Genomic DNA, 22437 nt, shown 5'->3' on the forward strand with positions numbered 1-22437 from the left:
CAGAGGTGGCTGCGCACCAGGGGACGTGTGTTTGAACCTGCCCAGGCCGGCGACAGGAACGGGGACCGCGGCCACAGCCACAGAAGGGGACGCGACACGCAACGCAACTGTGTGGCGGTAATGGCCGGAATGAGAAAGCTCAGGGCTTCTTAGAAACGCAAGGTTGACAGAGCCTATGCTGTGGCCCCCTCTTAGGCAAGCACGGAAGAGATGTCCAGTGCCAGGAGAGGCCCCAAAACCTCTGCTCCACACCTTCCACAGGCCACGAAACCCTTTCCGCTCCCACCGACGAGCAGACCCACTTCTCTGCTACAGGGCACATCAGAGACCCCGGGCATGACGGTGCCCAAAACCTGGAGGGCACTAGCAGTCCTGCCAGGTCTGACACCACGGCATTACGGTCAGGGGGATCAAATACCCACCTGGGGAGCAGGCTCTCCCTCCTGCCAGGGAAACAGGTCACTGCTGCAAGAGAGAGATGTGGCTCCTTCTTTCTTTCTCCTCTTCTCACTGGAGGGTCTCCAAGACTGGGTCTCAGCCCCAGACCTGATGAAGCAGGACAGCTAATAAGAAATCTGCGGTTGCTCTGTCTGGGGCAGATGTAGCAGGGTCTCCTGTGAAATTTCCATCACCACCTGAGCAGATGTGCCGACAACAACCGCACACGGTGCCGAGGTGCTACCAAGAACCTAGTTTGAAGGCGAGAAGTTTGCCCAAGTGAGGAGAGGGGAAGGGTTTCATTTCAGGACTGCCCAAGTGCGTTTGCAGGGCTGGTGATTAGAAAAGTGACATTTCCCTGAAGGACAGCAAAGAGGGAGGTGCCGAGAGCCCTGCAGTGCCCAAGAGCCCTGCAGCCCCCCCAAGGACTTGCCGGGACAAGCATGTCACAAGCAGCGTGGCACTCCAGAACACATCCCCGGGACACGGCAACATGACGGCCACTGGTGAGTTACTTTTGCTGGAGGCTTCAGCCCCTCCAAGCACACCCCAAAGGGGACAGTGGGTGAAAAGCAGCGTTAGGCTTCTGAAATGTGGGTCCTCCTTGTGACAGAGCTCTGCCTTCACACAAGCAGACATTTCCAAGGGCATCCACCCATCAGTTAGCTGATGCCAGCCCACTCCCTTGCATCCAGATCTTTCAGACATGAATAAAACTTCACAGGATAGTGGGAGGTGTTGGCACTAGTAGCACACTGCCTTGATGTCCTGGGTGCATGTGGTGGAGGTCTGCAGCTACTGTCACTTTACCCAAAGCCACAACCTGCTCCCAGCCTGATGGTGCCTGCTCATTTGGGGGAATTTGCTACCAGAACCTGAGCAAGAGGACTCAGAGGGCATCAGGGCAGTGGGGCTGGAGCAGCAGCACCACAGCACAGCACGCGGTTCCTCTCTGTGATAGCAGGGTTATGCCTGGTGTCTGGGTACAGTGGAGGAGCACAGCTTGTTCCCTCCAGCCACAGCATCTCCTTTCTCTTGCCCTACAGATGCCACCACATTTGTACTTAGCCTCCATGAACCATGTACCTTTGCTATTTAGGAAGCTGCCATTCAAACTTTCCAGCTCCTGTGTGCAGCTGAACCTGGTCCTTTCCAAACACCCTGTGCCACCACCCACCCAAAGCACATGGGTGCACTGGGACCCTAATTTCATGGACTGTTCCATGTCCCAATCCTCCCATGTGTGCATGGGACAAGCCCCTACCGCACATCCTCTAGAGCTGTCCCTCTCAAAACTCATCTTTTAGTTCACATTTATATCACACTCGGCAACACAAAGCCCAGGTAACTTTCTTTTCTCCCCCCTGTAGCAACCATAGCCTCTACGGACATGGGGCTCCTGCTGAGAGACGATGTTTTTGTTGATTTTTTCAACACATTTCTGAATCTTCCGGTAAGTCCACTCTGCACCATAAAGCCTGGGATGTTTCTGAGCTCTTCTCGGGTGAACTTTCAACTTCTGTGGTGTTAGAGGCCCCCAGGATAATTGGGAATACACCCCGCTCAGGCTGGAAAATAAGGGAAACCTGAGGACCTCAGCTTGGAGACAGAGGTCTGAAAGGGAAGACAATGCCCTTCTCCGTAGTGAGGGCTAACTAGAACCACTGGGCTGTGGGCTCCTCTGCCACCCTCCATCTCTTTCAGCTCTCCCCTTTCCTTTTGATACAGGTTTTTGGCCAGACACCCATTTACCTCAGCAGCATGGGCCAGTGGGACCTCTGGCCAGAGCTGCCAAGCCACTTGGTGAGAAAATGCCTCTTGCAAGGAAGGAGGAGGAGGAGGAGGGAGGAAGGGCACAGGGCAGGGGAGGGAAGGAGCTGGTTTCTCGTTGCTTAGGCCACTCTGTCTTTCCTGTTCGTGCAGCCAGGGGATTATGTCAAACCCAGGCGTCATTTTGCTTTTAAGCCCTGGGAAAAGCATAAGCCATTTAAAGTCCTGGTGCAGCTTATGGGGTCCATCCAGCCCTCAGTAAACATCGATAGCTGGAGTTAAGGAGAGCATGTGTGGTGGCAGAGAAGGAAGACACGAACGTCAGCCCCTGGTGTCCTGTATTCCTCCTGCATTCACCAGGAGTGAAGTCCTGTTGATCCTCCAACTGGCTCAGTCCTCCCCATGGACATCCCCCTTCCCCAGAGCCACGAGCGCCGTTTGCGGTGCTCAGGTCCCATAGCAAAAGGGAACCTGCTCCTCTCGGCGCTGCCGGAAAGATGCCGTGCCTTCCTGTCTGGGCTGGCGGAAAGCAGGCAGGCTGCGAGGGGAGGCAGCTTTGCAGGCAGCCACACAGCACTGGGTCTCCCAGGTTTGCAGGCAGAGCTCGTGGGGATGCGGGCAGGGGCTGTAGCTCAAGTATTCCCCTTCTTTCTCAGCACGGGGACGGCTTGCATCGCTGTCTAGCAACAGGGAGCCTTCCCCAGCCTCCTTCCCCCCGTAGCAGGGCCCGTTACTCACCCTAATCCCCAGGCAAGAGACGGCTCCTTGCTCACAGCCTAATCCTCTTCTTGGGCACGGGGGTTGCAATGCAGGAACCCGGCCCCGCGGCGTTACTGGCTTGGCTGGAAAAGCACCGGCTGCCTCACTTCTGCAGATCCAGCCTGTGCCTCCACCTTGTCCTCTGCCAGAAGCTCCTGGGTTTCATTCGGTCGGGGGAAGCAGGTGAGTCATCGCGGCATGGAGGAAATCGGAGCGGCTTCGTCGCTGCAGCAGGGCTTCCTCTTGCCAGGGCTGTCACCGCCTGGTGCCTGCCCAGCGGGTCATGCCTCTGCTCCGGGTTAAAAAGGCATTGCACATCCCATTTTTAGGTATGCCGCAGAGCCCAGGGTTTCCACAGGATGAGCGGGGCTTTAGCCCACAGCTCTGTTAGTATGGGCTCGCTGCCTCTGTGGAGTTGAGCTGAAATAGCAGCTTAGCAGGGTTTACCTTGTGGTTCAGGGGTGGAGCGGGGCTGGAGAGCATCCTCGGGCATAGGAAACTGGGGTCCTGGAGTTTCAGGTTTGCTGCTGTGCAGGGTGCCCAGAGCTATCACACTGTATTGTGATACGCTCCTTGTCTGATGCTGGGAAAACAGGCCTATGCCATGGTCTGCATTACCGGCAGCAAGTCTGAATTGTGCTCCGTTTACCCCTAAAATGAGCCATGTCAGCCCAGCCAACTGCTTTGTCAGCCTGCATGTCAAGGCAAGGAAAGGCCACTGGAAAGAAAGCTATGGCAGCAGGTATGCAGATTTTAATTTCAGAAGAAATAAGCGATTCATCAAGGCTTGCTCCAGTGCCATTTTTGAATGCATTGCTGCTGCTCCTCCAGTTGGGTTGATCCTCAAACTGAAGGAGATTGAGGGCAAGCCCCAAACTCAAGCAAAAAAGATGGATGTTTGCAAGGGGAAGAGGCACAATAACTGGGCACGCTATCACCGACATGAGCCGATTGTCCTTGCAAACACCACACGTGCATCCCACAACCTGTCTGAAACTCCCATTTCAGTGCGATTTGCTGGTCTCCTGGCTCACAGCACTGCTGCCCTCCAGCAGCCTCTGTGGGCTGGCGGGGTCTGGAGGGCTTTCTTGGGGACCACTCCTGCACGCAACCCCTAATGCTGTGCTCTGCACTCTCTCTGACAGCAAAACTGCTGAACTGGCAAAGTGGTGACCGGTGGCTGTTGGAGAAGTGCATCAGCGGGAGCCAGGGCATGTGGAACTTTCGGGCCTTCATCCAAGGAACAGCAGGTGGGCATGGGGTGCTCTGCAGCCCTTTCTCAGCCAGCTGAGGGCAAGCTACCTGGCAGGACACCGGCACAGACCTGAGGGCATGGGTAAGCACTGGTGGGATGGGAGACACTGTGACCCCAGATAGAGCTTTGGAAGATGAGCCAGCAGCAGAGCCCCAGCATGGGTGCTGCATGCCAGGTCGATGCATAGCCCTGGCTCTTCTCTACACTGTTCCCTCAGTTCATCCAGGTGATCTTTCCTTCTTTCTTCTTTTTTTTTTAAACACAGGCTACTTTGTTCATCAGTGGGGCTTTTGGGGACTCCCTCCAACTCCCATCCCTTATCTGATCCATAGGGGAAGAACTGACCAACTTCTGGCTCGCCACCGAAAGGCTCCTGGGGCTTGATGAGTCAGATGCGAGGCAGAGGGACCTCTACATGTCCTTGCTCCACAGGCTGAAAGCCACTCACCTGCGTCAAGGCTCCAGCGTCGTCACTCTCTGCAGGACCATCGTTGGTAAGAAACACGGGAGTTGGAGACGAGCAGTGCCCTTCCAGAAAGGTGGCCTTTCCAGGATGCTCCCAGGGAGATGGGATACCATCACCAGCTTTGTTTGGCTAGGCAACAGTCTGCACGGAGCCATCTCCCCATCGTAATCCCCTGGATCTTTTTCAGGGTTGCTGCCAAAAGCCAGGCACATTCAGCCCATCAGCACCAGGAGGGACATCCTAAGCAAGATGCAGGAACGGGCCCTCTTTATGATTCAGAGTTACTGGCTCCCTAAATTCTTCATCCACTGCAAGAAGGGCATGGAGGAAGAGAAATCATGCTGGCCTCTGCTGCAGGAATATCAGGAGCGTTTATTACGGGCCAACTCGCAGGAGCCCTCAGGCTTTTCAGAGAATCCCTTCACGATGCATATTAAAAGGAGCCAGGGTTTGTCAGGGCCCTACTGCAGCAAGAAGGCCAAAGCAGAGATCTGGACTCTGGTCAAGGAGGGAAGAGACACCCAAGAAATGAAGATGCCCAGTTTTCAGGTGCAGCCGGGGCCAGCTAGGAGCACAAAGGAATCATGTCCAGATAAGGATGCTTTGGGATTGATTACTCAGCATTCAGAGCATCCTGCAAACACTGCCTTTCGAGGCAAAGGAGGAGCAGCCTCTCCCAAAAGACCTGGACCCAGTGCAGAGCAGGTCCTTCATCTGCAAGACCTCTGTGAAGAGAAAGTCCTCTCTAACTTGCATTCCTCTGCACCCCTTGTCCATCTGCCATCCCTGAAAAAGCCAGTCAAGACCCTGAGTTTCCTTCCCTGGGCCCTTAGTGCTGACACCTGTGCAGGTCGGCCCTTCAGGGACTTCTTGAAGTGCCAGGACCGACCTGTGGAGACTCATCTCCTGGACCTGTGGCATGATCTGGAGGAATTTCTGCCCGTGGTGCTGGACCCCAGCAGAGAAAACTGTTTCTTCCTGCGTCATATGATCGGGAAGAAGATATGCAAGACCTTCCTGGAGGAGGACACCATCCAGCAGCTTCCCTTGGAGACCAGGACTCTCAGGAGCTTGCGGAACCATCTGATGTCTGGAGAATTCTCCCCCTGGATATTCAGAGCCCAGAAGGAGATTTGCAAGGTACAGAGCAGTGCTGGCAGTGGTCAGGCCGGGAGGCACAGCTGGCATTGGCACCCCTGGGCTGCCATGAGGGCTGTGGGCATGTTTAAGAATTGAGGTATTTGGAAAATGAAGTTGAAAAAAGACTAGGAAGGGGAAAACTGACAGTCGCAAGCCACCTTGCACTGGACCCAGTGGCCAAGATGCGCCAGGCCAGTGGAGAGGAGCATCCTCACTGGTTTGCTGGGCAGCGGAGCAGAGGTGAGCAGTCATTTAGCAGCTGGTGACCTCAGTTGTTAGGTGCACATGCCAAGGGCCAGGGGATGGCAGGGCAGTGGCCATCCTTTTGCGTACGAGTCGATGGTTCCAACGCACCATGAGTGAAACACATTTACAGCCCAAGCCCTTCTTGGGAAGCCACTGAGCAGCCCAATGGACCAACCTGGGTGTACAGGTCCTGGCAGAGCTGTCCTGGGCATCTCAGCAAGCTGTAACCTGCCCACGGTGTCACGGCTGTGACCTCAGGGTACAGCAGGGCTGGGGGATGCCAGTTGCTGCTGGAGCACCGGCTGAGGACAACCCACCTTTGTTCCTCCTCAGGTGCTCTGCAGCTTCTATGAAGAATTTCTGGCTGACAATGACAAGACGTTCCTCCAGTCAATGGTAAAAGGGACACATGGGGGACACGGGCATCCTCGTGGGGCGCACAGGCAACAGTGGGGACGTGAAAAGTTGGAGAAAGGGAGGGAGGGGAAGCCTAGCATTAGCCGCAGCGGTCCAGCCTCCCACTCTGTCCCCCAGCCAGCGCTGCCACAGGGTGATATGGCAGAGCCGGCCCTGCTCCAGCTGCCCGGAGCAACAATCCTCAGCTCCTCCACTGCAGCATCCCGTAAGTCAGCAGCACTGCAGGCATGGCCTGCAAGAGCTCCCCTGAGAGGGGCCATGACCCGGCCCAAAAGCAGGGAGAAACCTAAATGCAGTCTTCCAGGGTAGGCGGGGGTGAGACCAGCTGCAGGCAGTGCACCAGCAGCAGGCACTGCCTCATGGGCAAAACAATTCTGGGAATTAACTCCCCCTTTTTTCCTTGCCCACAGTGAATACTGCCATTAATGTGACTCATGTGCAGACACACATGCATATGTCCCTGTCCCAGCACGAGTGCCTGGCCAGCACAGTGGGGGAAGAGGGCATGCAGCCTTTTAGCCTATGATTCAACTACACTCAAGTTTTCCACATATTTTTTCCACTGTGTAAAGGGATGATTTAAGAAAGCAGAGTCACACAAGCACTGATCTTCCCAGATTATTATCGCTCCTGGCAGCAGAAATCCCACTAATACCTCACATTTATTAACACCCTAATTGCTAGCTTTATATCTGGAAACTTCCTCGCAGACAGAAACCCCCGAGCATCCCACCTGCTTGGGTCCCTGCACGACCTATGCAGGCAATTTTGCTCACTGCAGATGGTGTTCTTCAACAGTTAGGCTTTACCCCAAACCGCAATGTAAAATCAGCAGCTGATCCTGGAAATGGTAAGGAGAGGCTGTGTCCCCAATGACCCGGCTCACAGAGATGCCAGTGTCTCAGTCAGTGAGAGCTGAGCATTTTGGAAAAGTCGGCTGGCAGCTCCTGACCCGCATTCGTTAAATGCTCTTGGTTGTAAGTTAATTAGCTGCCCAGGTTTTTAAGCGTCTCTTGTCAAGGAAATTACCCCTCAGAGCACAGACCTGGTCTGGGAGTGCAATTAGCACTTCAGCAGGCGTCGAGGCCATGCTCTCTGTGGGCACCATCCCCTAAGCCAAACTCCTCCCGGGTCTTGCTGCACTGATGTCAGGGGAACTGCTCTGGGAGTTAACAGGGTTATTTTTGGTGCTTGCTCTCAGCAGCATGTATCTCGGTCAGAAACCAGCCAGTCTGACCCTGCTGGTTGGTGAGTCGTGCAAATTTCTTGCCCCTGGGGAGGGCTAAAATCTGTGGAAGGGTCTCTGTGGGGGGTGAGGGAAGCACTCCCAGGGCAGCAGCCAGAGCCAGCCCCAGGGATAGCAGCCAACCAAAAAGGCACACGAGGTTACCTGTCTGCCGGGGACACCTTCAGGGTTCTTTTCAGCCCTCCTGGGTGGATGTTGACCTCTTCAGGAAAGCTGCTGCCTTTGCTGGCAAGCCGCTGTCTGGACTACCCAGGGGACCTGCTGCATGTCCCCGGTACGTCCCAGCTGCAGGCAGATGTAAGCCAGCTTTAAGCAGCTGCACGGGTAGGTTTAAGGTCTATGCTGAGCTTCATGCTCACGTAGATTTCTTCCAGGTGGTTTAAAGCTAAAGCAGAGATCTAACTTGGGTAGGTTTGTACTCTAAGGCACAGTAAAACATGCAGCTAACCTATCGGGCATAGTGCTGGAGCAGCTCCTAAGCTGGGATATGTGCTCTGTGCAATCACCCTCTGCTCTTCTTGCTGTAGTCTCTGCGGAGTGATGAACTGATGCCTAAGATGCAAGGCCATGCTGTTGGGAAAGATGAATGTTTCCTCCTGTCCCAGCGAATAAACAAATCCTTGAAGCTGAGCCAGGCCTTGCATGGCACGAGGAACTTGGAAGGTCTCTCCTCCAAGCACTGGCGATTAATTGCGACTCGGGACCTCCGGAAAGGGGGCTCCATCCAGGCAGAGGTGGAACCTCTCCTGTGCAGGACCGGTAAGTGGAGGCTCTGAATTTCTGCCAGGGCTCATTTTGATAAAGCACGCTTTGTGCATCTGTGGTGACCACTGCTCCTCGTCAAGGCTGTAGTGCATTGCTATATTGTTGACAGCATGTGGACGTCATGGAGTGGGTTGGGACAGGGTAACTGGGAGCCAGGAGCTGTAATCCAAGCTTTGGCAGTGACCTATGGGCCAAATTCCCTCCTGCCAGTACTAGAGGCACCAGGTGCCCCATCCCTGCACTGGCCTGGGTCACCAGACTTGGCTGCAGCGAAGTGACTGAAACCCACAGCCAGCAACAGCCACTGTCACACCCCTTCCACATCATGATCTTCTCCTGTGGACACCGGGACTGGCTATGCTGGTGTAACATCTCAGATTTTTCTCCTCACATGATCTTTTGAGAATGACATCAAGTTTCTGGGCACCTGCCAGTGCACTGAGAGTGACAGCAGTCACCTGTAGCAACCCTTAGGTAACTTGTGGGGCCTTGGTCATACCTGAGAAATGCAGTGTCACAGGTAGATCATGGGAACAGGACAGAGAAGGGGAAAGGAAAGGTGGGTAGCAGTCACAGTACAGCACTCGGAGCAAGTGCTGAAGGGCTCTCATAGCCAGGAAGAATAAACATCGGATCTGACCCGGCTTCTCTGTCTGATGCAGACTCCCAGAAGATGACGACAAATGTGCTTGCTGTTCAGAAACCCTTGCTGGCTGTGGAGAGCCCAAGCAAGGAAAATGAGCTTCTGTGTCTCAAAAGCCCATCACCTGGTGAGTCCAGTCTGAGCAGGCTAGAAGCAGGGTGGGTGGCTGGGCCCCTAACCTTCACACCCTTGAAGGTGCTCCAGCATACCCTGAGGGGACTGGACAAGCACTGATCTTCCTTGCTTGCATGCCATCATCCAGTAGAACGTCTCCAGAAGGAGAGAGGGGCCTAGCCACCTTTGAAAGGCATATGTTTTGAGGTGTTAATCCAGCCAGGGAAGGTGGGAGTGGGAGAGTTTGAAGCAGATGCCAAGGAGGTCAATTCACACAGAGTTCCCACAGCACCCCAGTGTCTCCTGAGCTGGGCTCACCATCCAGACATCAGCATGGTGGTTCTGGGGACAGCTTGGGTTTCTTTGGGTTCCTTTGCCTTGAGGACACCTGTGAGCAGGCTCTGGCTGTCACTTAAGGAAGGGGCCAACCCTGTTCTATCCCCACAGCTGTTGAACCCGAGAACAGAAAGAAGATGACTGTTCCTGTGAGAAAAACGAAATCAAGCACGACAAAGTCCACCACTGTTACAGTAGAGAAGCCATCTAGAAGACCCAGGTCTGGCACCCTGCAGCACAGGGCTTTGCTGTTTTTTGCTACTTCCACTCTTTCAGGAAGAAGATTTTTCCCAGTGCTTCCCTGTAGTGCCACTGCTTCTTGCTTCATCGTCAGGCCCTTTCAGATGTAGGCATGGGTGGCCTGTGGGTCTGAACTGTGGAGTTACCAGGGAAAGGAAAAAAATGCTTTAACATGCTCCCAACCCCATAGTTCAGATTTACTCCTCCCATCTTGTGCATGTCTCATGCACTTCATCCTCAATCACCCCCTGGCATGCCACCTGTACTGCAGCTGGACAGCTCTCAGATTCCCAGAAAAAACACTTAAAGTCACCCTGTGACCACACTTAGATCTCTGTACTCACTGACCGTGTGAATGTCCATACGGCTCATGTCTCACCTCCTGGGAATACTCCAGACATGAGTCCTCGCAGCTCCACATTGGGATATAAATGGTAACCAAGACACAAGTCCCAAGTAAGGGCAGCATTTATTGTGAAAGTCAGTCTCAGGAGCCACACTTAAACAAAGAAATTATTTGACCCAGTCCACTGGTCTTCAGATAAGGGCTTGCTAACCTCATAAATGACCCCAAATCCCAGCCCACTCCCAGCTCTAGTTTTCCAAAGCTCTGCTGATTTTTTTCAATGTAGCTGTCCTCTGGCTTTACATCTCTCAATAACGTCCTGATTTGCCAGTTGCAAGTGGCAAGGTTTTTCCACTCCAGAACACCCTCTCCATGGCCAAACGCATGAAGTCCTCTGCCATCCAGTGGCAAATTATTGTTTATTCTCAGCAAGTGCCAGAGGGGACAGCATTACCTCCTTCTCCCACCAGTCCTTCCAGGTGCCCCATCCTTACCTGCCTCCCTCCCCTGGTGTCTGCAGGGCTGCCCAGTCCATTTGCAGGTTCTGAGGTCTCCACCACAGACCCAAAGTCCTGCCTTCTCCTTGACTCCCTGGGTGAAGCCTCCTCTTCAGGCTGAGACCAGTTCCTTTGGATACATGGCAGCGAAGCTGCTGGGCAGGTACACCTATGGCAGAAAAGAAACAGTTTGTCAGGAGAATCCAACCTGGATTCCCAATGGTTCAGTGGATGATGATCTTAAAGGTCTTTTCCAATCTAAATGATTCTATGGGCAAGATAGACAAGGGAGGCTGTGCTCCACCAGTACCTTTACTGGCCCATCTGTTTCATGGATCCCATGCACCACTCATCCACACATTTCTAGCTCTTCTTCAGGTGTCTCTCTCTCATTGGAGAAGCAAACACAGAGGTCCTGGCTATTTTCCAGGTCACTGGCGGCACAGAGATCATATCCCCTGGTGTCTCCTCCTCTACAGGCACTTCATGAAAGTACTGCACAACCCTGCCCACCTGCAGTTCTTCAAGCAGTTCCTCAAGGAGCGCAATGCAGATGAACCACTGCGTTTCTGGATGGCCGTGGAGAGGCTAGTTGCAGAGACCAACCCCAAGACGAAGAGCTTCCTCATTAACAGCATTATCAGAAATTATTTCCATGCCGAAATCCCAGCTGGTAGGACCTTCCCAACCTGCACTTTACCTTTACTCTATTCATGATGTAAGCCTATTTTCCCTGAGCTGGGTGCTGGTTGCAGATTTTATATCCTCTTGCAGGGACCTGCCAATTCTCCTTTCCTATCCAGTGAGGCATTTATTTGCCGAGGTGTTCCACTGCCACTTATATTTCCAGGAAGGTGGTCTACTTCTTTGGCAGGATCTATGGACCAAGACCTGCAACATGCAATTCCTGCAGTGGCAGAAATAGCTTTTCCCTATCTTGTCTTCTTTAGATGCTCTTAGTGTCACAGCTTCACTCCCAAAGTACGCAATTAGCACAGTATAGAAAGGAAAAGGGATAAGACAGCCAAATTCAGCAAACAGAAGACAGGGCAGGCAGACATGGGACAGGGTGCCACGTGCAGATGTGAGGGTAGGAAGAGATGTCATGGTGGTTCGGGGGTGGCTGGCAGGGGCACGCAGTGACTGCACTTCTCTTCCAGAGGAACAGCTGGATTGCCACACTTCTATCATCAAAGAAATAAATGAGGCTGAAACAGTCAGCCCCTTGATGTTGATGACAGCACAGATCTTTGTCCAGAAAGCAATGGAAAAACGATGGTGAGCACCCGAGTCAAGCTGGTTCCTTAAGCCCAGTGGTTATGCAAGCACATCGTTCCCAACATCCATCCCATCCCAAGGTGACAAGCAGCAACTGCTACAAACATATTTCCCTATGAACTACCAGCTGGTGCGTCAAAATCCCAGGCAGACCCTCACCCCAGCAAAAGTGCTGTTGCAGCTGCTGATGCATTTACCTGTACAAGGCTGGCAGGTCCCGTGGGGACCAAATCACTGCTGGGCTTGCAGGGTGCTGGACTTTCGGAAGAGGAAACATGCTGCAGATAAGCAGGACAGACACTCCCAAGCCTGCTACATGCAAGAACAGAGCCCAAGGGAGGGAATCCAGGCCCCTGTACCATTCTCCAACCTCCTCTAGGAGCAGAAGTCCAGTGGGACCCCAAACCCCAGGGCTAGCCCTGTCAGCTGCTCCCCCCACTTAGCTACCCTCCCACCAAACCACTCCTCATGAGTCTGGCTGCCCTTGATGCTCTCTCTCTCTCTGATCTCCCATCTGGCAGGTTTAAAGAGTACCAGGACCTGTTCCCCCCAAGCGATACGCACAAGTCTAACCTTTGTTTGCAGCATGGGATGAGGAACTTCATAACAGACAAGCTGGTAAGGAAAGACCCTCTCTGCTGGCAGGCTGAGGATATTGTCTGGGCAAGAAAGAGAGGAGATGGTGCCGGTCAAGCGGTGCTCATGTAAATGGGGTGAGAGGGTCAGACTTGGATAGTTGCAAAAGGCAGCTGGTAGGTAAAGCCTCACTCCTAACGGCTCTGGAGTCCTGCTGCATATGGACTCCACCAGATTTGCTCAGGACTGGCCAAGTGATTCACACTATCACCTATAGCCACTAGTGAAACCAAGAAATACTGGAAAGCAAAGATGATGGCTGGGTCACAAATCCCATTGCCAAGGCTGGGCTCCGGTTGTCCAGCTCACAGTGGTAGGTCCAAAAGGGAGGGCTCTGTCTGGGAGCAAGCCCTATCACTGCAGCGAGCTGTGCCATGTGTCCGCAGCGGTGGGCCTGGTATGCCATTCGCGACGTGGTCAAGAGCATCTGCAAGTTCCGGAGAGAGATGGGCAATGACAAATGCCGTGCGGAGTTTGAGGACTTTCTCCGTCGGGAACTAGGAAATGAGGAGGAAAGTATGGCTAGACTCCTGCCACCCTCTCTCCTCCCTCCCCAAGACAGTCCTGGGTGTAGGCAGAAAAGTAAATGGGGGAAACCTGTGGCTCATCTCCCATCCCCATATGATGACCTACTTTTCTCTCCTGGAGGCATATAAAGAGCCAGAAGAGCAGTTATCTCAGGATGCCAGATATTGCTGTGCAGAAATCTGTGCACTTAGGCACTGGAGTCAGGAGACGAGGTCCAGAATTTTGTACAGGCAACTTGCGCACATACGCATTCATGCAACATCTGATTTTCTGATGTGGGTGCCCCATGATGCTGTTGCATCCTCAAGCAATAATGTATATGCAAGTTTGCAACTCTTCCATGAAAAACAGGAAGCACTACATGAAGATAAGGTGACACAGGCCAAAAAATAAACAAAAGGAAATTGTTTTCTATGAAACAGGGAGCTGGCCTACAGAGTGCTTTGCCAAAGGATGTCCATCCTGAAAGTTTACACACAGGTTCGAGTGAAGGCTGGAAAAGCAGTTAGAAAAGGAATCTACTGAAATCGCTAAATACACAGAAGCCCTATCTAGATCAAGAAGTCCCTGGAAATAAAAATTATGAAAGCTGGAGAATATTGTATATGGGGGAAGTAACACAGGTTTTCACCTTTCCTTCTCCCTAGTTATCTTCTTGTGGCCTCTATCAGAGACAGGATAACAGCTAGACAGACCAGCAGACTTTTGAACTAGTGCAGTGTGGCCATCCCCTATGAAAACAACGAACATTAGCACTCCATGGGTGCAAAGAGGAGGATGGATGGAGGAGGTTACTAAGCTAGAGGGAAGGCTGCACACTGGATGGGTCTGAATTCCCTGGAGAGCCTGGCTGCAGGAAGGCTGTAGGCCACGTAGGTAGAATGACCCTCAGCAAATTACTTGCATGCCGGTAAAGCAAGCACAGGTGAGGTGAAGGAGCAGCGTATAGCTCAGCATCAGATGCCCAGCTGGCCTCAAACCCAGTGCTGGGAGAAGCAGGACACAACAGCTCTTCCCCTCTTTCAGACTTGCCCATCAGCTCAACGCAGAGCAGCAGCACCGTGAGCACTTGCCGCTCCCACACGGCCTCTACCAGCACCCCACCAGACAAGGAGGGGGTACTAGTGAAACGCCGCCTGTTTAACAACCAGCTCATTACTGTCAACTTCCTCGTCGATGACCTCCGGTTTTATCTGGAGATCGACAAGTAAGTTCCCTTTCCACCAGGTGCTCAGATACTACCAGTCTCCCTTGGCTCTGGCCCAAACGCATCCAGCAGGTAGTGCCCATCTCTCAGCAGCAGATAAAGCCTGGTCCATGGATTCATTAGCACATCCTAAGGTCCGTGCTGCCACCCCTAAACTCCTATCAGGACCTCCGTGCAAGGCTGGTATCCGGGTGTCGTACGACACAACCAAAGTCTCACCCCATAGCAGTCTACATCTAAATCTACTCATGGAGCCCCCAAAAGCCTCCATTTCAGCCAGAAGTCCCCTGGCTCAGGGTTCCTGTTTGGGTATCCTGGAAGTACTTTTGGTTTGATAGTCCCAAGCAATCTAACATTTTGCCTGCACCTTTCTTGACGTGCCTGTTGTGGCATTTCTCCATTGACTTTGTCCAGTTCCCTGACAAACCTGTAAGGGCAAGCCCTGGCCAACGGGCAACAGCCCTGCAGTCAGCGCACCCCCCCACGCACAAGAGCAGGTTTTGATTCCCCTCTTTTTCTGAAGGAGGGCAAACATCACATCCCCCGGTGAACATCGTGACCACAAGGGTGGTAAAAGAGGGAACTGGCTTTTCATCCCTCCTGTTTCACTGTCCCACACCTTGTGGATTGCTTTTTCTGGCCCAGTAAATACAAAGCTAAGCAAGAACAAAACTGTTTTGCCTAGCAGTCAAGAGCACTTGTCTCAGAGCAAGACCCCACATGCCTCTGCAGGTTTTCCAGGCTGGCTGATTCAGTTGAAGCTCTGGCAGCCCGCAACATGCAATCAGAAAAGGAAGTTGCTTTTCTCAAAAGGAAAGTCGCCATCATCAGCAAACTCTTCCTGAACTCTGATATTCCTCCCAAACTGCGGGTAAGATCCTGGGACCCACCCAGGAAGGCTGAAGGCTGCTGTCTGCTCATTGCTCAAGACCATTGCATCGCAGCTGCAAGCGGTTGTGGGGAAAGGGGAACCAGGCAGAGGTCTGCATCTGCTCCAGCAAAACATGCTCTGAAGCTTCAGAGTGTGCTCTGGAGCTTGGGACCTCCACTTGGGCTCCATGGGACGGATCCACCACCAGACCCACGCTAGCACTTGACTGGGATAGTTTGAGGACAAGCGTGTGGACAAGGAGATGGTGAAATCCCCTACCTGCTGGAGAAGTGCCAGGGCTGCAGCACCAGGATGAGTGCTGCACGCCACCAATTCAGTCCTTTCACTCTCCAGAGGTCAACGTCACCACCATCACCTCCCCACTGCACCCACTTCTTCCCCTTGCAGTAGCCATGGCTCTGCCTCTCTTCCCTTTGGAAAGCACAGCACAGTGCTTTCCACAGAAATCCAGGGGGGATCCTGCCCTTGTATCTGGGACAGGCAGCCAGGATGTAACTAGTATTTCTTCTTAGAGACTGCTGAAATGCAAGGTGGGGTCAGGGAGAGAATCATGCCTCTAGGGCCCATCAGGAGCACCACAAGCTGCTTTGGTTAAGCAAGGTCTCTTCTGTGGCCAGGTAAACATCTCTGAAGAAGAGAGAGATTTAATCTGGAGTTTATCTTCTAAGGGGCTATTGAACCGTGTCCTCTACCACAGGGCCAAGGTCATCATCTTCCCCACCCTGATGCACTTCTGGAGAAGGTACCTATACCCTCCCTCCCAAGGTGGTGAGGCTCTGTGGATGCCAGCCTTTTTCTCCAGCCACCTGTTCCTCTGACATGATGAAAATGCAGACAAGACATCCCCCAAGAGCTCAGCTGTAGATGTCTGCTTGGAGGTTTGCTGTCTTCAGTATTTCTCATACAGGTTCTGCACCTGGAAGGTGATGAGGAGCTTTCGGGTCTCTGCGAAGGACAGGGTGCCAATCACTTCGCCCAGTGCAAAAACCTCCTCTGAATCATCTGACATCTACAGTCCAAGTAAGCTGAATGCCTGTCTTCCTGGTCCACATTTGTCCTCAGTCTTGTTCTTCCAATGCAGAGATGTCCAGATCTGGGGTTTTGGTGTCCCAAGGGGTTCCCCTTAAAAGAGCCAAACTCCTTCCTTCAGACAGCCATTTCACACAGCTTTGAGGATTTATGTGGTGCAGGCCTGTTGGAAAATGAAGCATCTCTGAATCATTCCTTTCCATCAAATTCAGTCAAAATTGCCCAGTGGGTTTTTAGAAATTTCTTTGGGAAATAGGGAAGTGGGTGCAGAGACTTCGTGAGCAAAGAGCTGTTGCATAACTCTTGTGTACTTTGATAAACATGTTAAAAATACTTTTGCACACATCCTAAAACAGAAATAAAGCAACTAATCTTTTGGGTTGCAAGTCAGATGGGAGCAGGAAAAGGAGAAGAACCATGCAGCCAAACAGCAGGCTCAGTGGCATTACATAGAGAATGCTTTGAGCATCTGGAATGGAGAATAAGCTTCATCAGGATTTGAGGAGACATTCAATGGGACACATCTGGGGAAAGAGAGAGGTATTCTTCCCTCCTCATCCACTTGTTCAGTTTCAATACCCTGAATAACTCTAAACTGGAAAACACAAAGGAAGTAGTGCTGAGTGCTGTCAGTCTACCTGACAACCTGGCTCCTTGACTGAATATTCATTTGGAAATTGTCTAATTGATTTTTGATTAAAGGGGAAACCAAAATAGGCACATACTAATCTTGCTTTGATGGTCGAGTGGGTGCCAGAAGCCGGTGTTCTGCTCCCTGTCATTTATCACTGTCAAGTTCTGCTTAAAAACCAGCAGTTATAGGATTTTGATACCTACAGGCAGGTGCTTGAGCTACCGCTCTGCAGCCAAGCCAGGGTAACAGACCCCCATGCTGGTGTGCTCCAGGACTGCCAAGCCACGTCTATTAGCTCAAACTACCCCACACCTTGGGTATTCCCCTGGATAACAGGCAATGTTCAGCTTGAGTCTCCACCTTGTTACAGAGCCTCACTGCACTTCTACGATCTTCTCAAAGGTAGCTGTTTTAATGCAAAACCTATTGGCACCAGGAAAACCAGACAAAACCCAACCCATCGCACATGTATTCCCAGCTAGTGCCAAGCCAGAAGCGTTGTGTTACACAGGAGCTACCTGCTGTGTTATCTGGGACAGAGACACATGTTTGCCAAGGTCTTCAGGAAACCGGTGGGGAGAGACAGACATTTAATCAGTGCAAACTGTTGCAAGGGTTAGGACAATCTCACCCGCTGCCCAAGCAGCGCAGCCCATATTTAACTACGCAGAGCCTCAGAAAGTGAATGCACTGAGAAACTGCTCTGGAGAGACAGCTGGGGACATGTAGAAAAGACTGTGCCCTTTCTCACATGGACATTAATCCTGCAGTGATTGTCCCTGGGACGATTGTCCCCAAGCCACAGCTCCTTGTAGCACCCCACAGGGACAAATAACCAGAGCTGGGCAGATAAAATCCCTCAGCTTGGGTGTCTTGGGAAGCGATGTGTGATCTCTCAGATCTGTCTCATTTCTCCTGTCCTAGCCTGCATGGCTGGCACATTCAGCCTGGTTGAGTAGGAAGGGCAGATGCCATCATGCCTTGGTAGGGCAGAGCTGTACCCGCAGGGTGCAGCGCAGGCTGGCTCCTGCTCTGCGTCACCTGCCAACCCACAGGCACCCGACTGCAGCACCCTGACTGTCAGAGAGGAGCAAACCAAATCAGCGTGCAACCCAAAAGTAGCTGCTGTTTCTTGACTGCGCTAATGCCAGTGCCACCTCTTGCTCGGGACACTTTCTGCACCTTATCACACTTTCACCAATGACCTTTATCTAAGGATCTCGATTTTCTGAACTTCAGATAAAGAGCTTGCTTTTCAGCTGGGAAAAAAATCGGTTATGTTGTCTTTAAAAGGCACTAAAATTGCTAGGGAAAAATACTTGTAATTCCAGAGAAAACCTCCTATCGCCCACATCTTGCTTTTATTTTGAGGGTTGCTGCTTCACGCAGACGCGGTGCATGCACGGCTGGGAAGGTGCCAGCTATGAATCCATCTCCCATCACCAGGCGTCACTGTGGGACTGTCTGTGCCTTTACACGAAGCAGAGGGGCCGGTCCTGCTGAGACTGGACATACTGCCTGCACCCCACTTCATGGGCATGAACACGGGGCTCCTCTTGGGAGAAGCCACCCATGCGGGCACAAAGCTGAGAGCACATCTGTGCGTGGGGGCAGCTGTGCACACGCCTGTCCCCATCTCTCCAAATGCCATTTCCTCACAAACCTCCCGTCTGCCACCCAGGACACCTCAACCCTGCAGCAAAGCCAGGGTGGGAGATGTCACCCCTGCCCCGCAGCCCCCAAACAGCTTTGCAGTCAAGGAGACCTGGGTAACTCATGTCCTTGCTCAACCACCTTTCCTTGACTCCGTACAAGCCCCATGGGATTCAAAGGGAACAAGGCATCCTGCTGTCCTCCCTCATTTGCCATCAGCATGCTTGCCTCACAGTACTGCTTCATCTCTTCTCCCTCACCAGGCCATCACACCGTCATTGTCTTCACGCTCCTGAAAGGGGTCCAGATCCTGCTGCCCCAGGCCCAGAAGAAAATGGAGCCACTGGAAGAGCAAAAAGGTGAGCCAATGCTGAAAGGAGCATTCCTGCTCTCAAGGGGAGCTCCAGCTGCCAGGATGGGAGCTGGGCTAAATTTAGGGCTCCCTGCTTCAGTCCATGATGGGAAGTTTGTGCGTGTTGTTTTTCTCAGATTCAGATCAAAGTCTTGAGAAAAGGCTCTCATTCAGCAAGTCTGCCTCTGGTCCTGCAGAGCAGGTAAGTGGTCACAGAGGCAGTCTTAAAGCCCAAAGGGCAACTGGGTGGGTCTGTGCAGCATGCTGGTCACCCCCACCATCTGCAGTAACACGCACAGAAAATCCCCAGCTGTTGCACCTCTCCATGCCCTGAACATCCCCCGGGGAGCACACAGCTGTGTCGTTCATCCCTGACCACTCGCACCCTGCCTCCATCAGCAGTGGCCACTGATGCAACATCTCTCCCCTCCCTGCAGGCACTGAGGAAAGGACAGACCTCTGAGGAAAAACAGACCTCCCAAAACACTGTCCACACCAAGCAGGACAGGGGTGTGCCCCAAGGAAGCTGAGCAGCCCAGACACACTGCGTAGTTTGCACTTAATCAGCAGTAACACCTAAAAATAAAGCAACTCACAGCATCCTCCAGCCTGCATGGTAACATAGCACAGCAGCTTGCACCTCTGCAACTACAGCAGGGACATGCCACGACACATGTTTCCACCCGAGGAGATATCCTTGTCCACACACCAGTCTCCTTCCTTATATGTATCTGTAAAAGACTGCATTGCCCATAGCTGGGACCCAGTAACAGCATAAATATCACACTGGTTGCACAGCACGACACCACCTTTGATGTCATTCCCAAGGAATTTGGAAGGTGCTTAAAGCCACAAGGCAGTCAACAGTAAATACTTTGCCCAAGGAAGGAGCTCCTCAAAGACCACCCAACCCTAGGAGCTGCTCCAGCCCTGCTGCGCAGCGAGCCACGCTTCTCACCAAAGACAAAGATTGCTTTCCTCAGCACAGCTTACAGCCTTCTCCCAGCTTCTCACTCCTCCACAATTTCCACACAAATTAAATACCTCCTGTGGGTGGCAAGGCTAAGAGGGCCCACCTGGTTTACTACTCAGCTGTCCCTGGGTGGTGAGATGGTGCCTGTCTTGCCAAAGCCTTTCTGATTTTCCAATCAAAATCAGCTCGTGCCTGACTTGGGGCCTGGGTGTGTTTTTTTTTTAAAGCCAGTGTGTTTACAAAGCACTAACCAAATCATATCAAAGACCTTCATTTTCCCCAGGTCAAACTGAGTTGGAGTGGCTTTGCCCAGTCACCAGGAAGCTGCAGAAAACACAGATGTTCATTTGACCTCACGAAGAAATAACCATGACCTTTATCGCACCTTGCCTCTGACAGCTCCCTTGCAAGCTCTCAGCTTTGTAATTTTGAGCTATTTTTAGCTACTTCTTAACCCTCAGATCCTAGAAGACTGCATCCAGGGAATAACACAGGTGCATTTAAGGCAGATGATGACATGTTTCATATTTGTCAGTTAGGATTATCAACACTTTGCTTCTGGAGGATCAAAAAAACCAAACAAACCCAAAGTCGAAAAATATTTCTATAAATGAAGGACTTAGGAAGCTGATGCCACTCCTACAACCCGAACTGTGACCAGCTCCTCAAGATTTCCCTTGTGCTGTAACTTGATTTTGCCCCAAAAGCTTTCAGCCCCCAAACCTACCTGCATTTCTGTGTGCTTTTCACTAACAGTTCAGGCTCTGCAGCCTGATCCCAGCTGACCCTGGTCCCTAGAAGGCTTCACAAATGTGCCTGAAGCTCAACACAGCAAAACCACAGTTAAGAGTGCCACTGTTTCTGCGGACTTTGGGTTGGGGTTTTTTTTCCCAGTGCAGCAAATGAGACCCATTGACCTGGGGCCATCCATCCCTGTGCACACAACAGTGTCCCCAGTACGCAAGTGACTGGATGGGGAGCACCTGATCCCATCACACTGGGTTGAGCCAGCTGCCCCCGGGGTCACCCAGCAGGAACAGAGGAAAAAGGCAGAGGCACAGCAAACACACAATGTACAGGCATGACAGCAGGGGAGCGAAGTGTGTAGGACCAAATCAGCATGCCCTTGGGCAGTATGCATGGTCTGCAAGCCTGCCTGTACAAGGCGAAGGCAAGCAGCACCTCCCAGATGGGCACGGATGCTGGGAGCCACCAGCACATCAAGCAGCACTAACTCTGGCAGCTGGCTCTGCCCCTGGCTCTCCAGGACACCTTTTTCCCCAGGCTGCGACACCAGGAGCTGCCATACCAGCCAGCTGCAATACCGTCCAGCTGTCCTTGCCACTGGTTCTCCATCCTGCCCGGCTTCTCGCTCAACGCTCGCCCATCCTCCCCAGCCCTGCGAGGGGGAGAGGCAGCTCGATGTTTTCCCCAGCATCGGTCCCAGCCCTGCATCCCCCCCTCTCTTCCCATGGCCTAACGTTCTGCGAGCGAGAAGCTTTGCAGATGCCGTGCATGGGTCAAGTTTCTCCTCTGACACCAGCCTGCCGGCACCTCTGGCTTCTCAGAAAGCAGGACATGGTCCTGCAGACCACACAAGCCTTCCCTGGAAATTCTTCCCAGGGGCCCGATTGACCCAGAGAGACAAGTCCAGCCTCCATGGGTTTAATCATTGCTCTGCTCTGGACATCCTTGAGTGCTCTCCGCTTTCAGGAAGGCCATTCCACAGCCTTTTAAGGCTGCTAAGTCACAGCCCTTTAGCAAAACAGCAGAGCGATGCAAGAAGGCACAAAGGTCAAAGCAAGCCAGAAATGTGGCATTTTACAAGAGGCTGAAGGAGCCCAGCCCACGGCCTCACCTGTCCTTGTGCAAAAGCAGAAATGTGCTGCTGCAGCATGGGGCCACCGTGCTCCCCACAGCACCCCTGCTCCCCACGCTGCTGAGACCTGGACATGCATCTCTGGGTGTCGTCCTGCTTTCTGGGCATGAGAAAGACGCAGTGAGCAAGAAAAAAAAACACCAGGGAAGAAAGGAAAAAATAAAAATATTGACACAAGAGGAGTCAACATTCTTCTGGTTGCATTTTCTCTAATGGCACCTCATCAACAGTTCCATAGTCACACTTTCTTGTTACATTTATGTATTTTAAAAGGTTCCCAAGACCATCAAAAGGGCCTTTTCTCTGAGCCAGAACCACTGATGCAGGCTGGTACATGGACCTCATGAGCCATGAGCACATGCATGGCAGTCTGCAACCCAACTCACACACAGCAATGCCTGTTAGTTTGCAGGTACATACATCGATAAGCACACACAGCTAAACAGATGCGCGGGGCTCAATGATGCATTCTGGCAGCCACCCATTGTAGGGGAGATGGGTCAAACACATCCACTCCCAGAGTTTTACATGTACGCAAACACGCACGTGCAAGCATTGATGTTCCTCTTCACACCTCAACTCATCCATGAAATCCTCACCCTGACTCCACAGAAACAATGTAAAAAACCCCACCATTCAGCCCATTACTTCACAAGAGACAGCTTGCTTCCGAGGACAGGAAGGCTTCAGTACTTCCT

The 22437-nt window shown here is 52.4% G+C and overlaps 1 protein-coding gene across 3 annotated transcripts; it reads left to right on the forward strand.

Annotated features, from left to right (window-relative positions):
• The first annotated feature begins 723 nt into the window (after positions 1-723).
• RGSL1 (regulator of G protein signaling like 1) lies at positions 724-21887 on the forward strand. Of its 3 annotated transcripts, XM_049807389.1 has the most exons (22): positions 724-944; positions 1809-1891; positions 2167-2241; positions 3021-3150; positions 4113-4217; positions 4555-4716; positions 4876-5828; positions 6408-6470; positions 8265-8496; positions 9165-9272; positions 9707-9815; positions 11158-11351; positions 11839-11956; positions 12478-12574; positions 12979-13108; positions 14147-14327; positions 15060-15198; positions 15837-15961; positions 16127-16239; positions 18799-18894; positions 19025-19089; positions 19325-21887. In XM_049807389.1, exons 1-22 carry the CDS (start codon positions 932-934, stop codon positions 19415-19417), a joined length of 3384 nt encoding a protein of 1127 aa, XP_049663346.1. In that variant the 5' UTR covers positions 724-931; the 3' UTR covers positions 19418-21887. The 3 variants fall into 3 exon arrangements, with proteins under 3 accessions (XP_049663346.1, XP_049663347.1, XP_049663348.1); XM_049807390.1 differs by lacking the exons at positions 19025-19089; positions 19325-21887 and having other exon boundaries at positions 15917-15961; positions 18799-18888; XM_049807391.1 differs by lacking the exons at positions 16127-16239; positions 18799-18894; positions 19025-19089; positions 19325-21887 and having other exon boundaries at positions 15732-15924.
• The last annotated feature ends 550 nt before the right edge of the window (positions 21888-22437 follow it).

This window comes from Accipiter gentilis, chromosome 8 (genome assembly GCF_929443795.1).
Source record: "Accipiter gentilis chromosome 8, bAccGen1.1, whole genome shotgun sequence".
NCBI lineage: Eukaryota > Metazoa > Chordata > Aves > Accipitriformes > Accipitridae > Astur > Astur gentilis.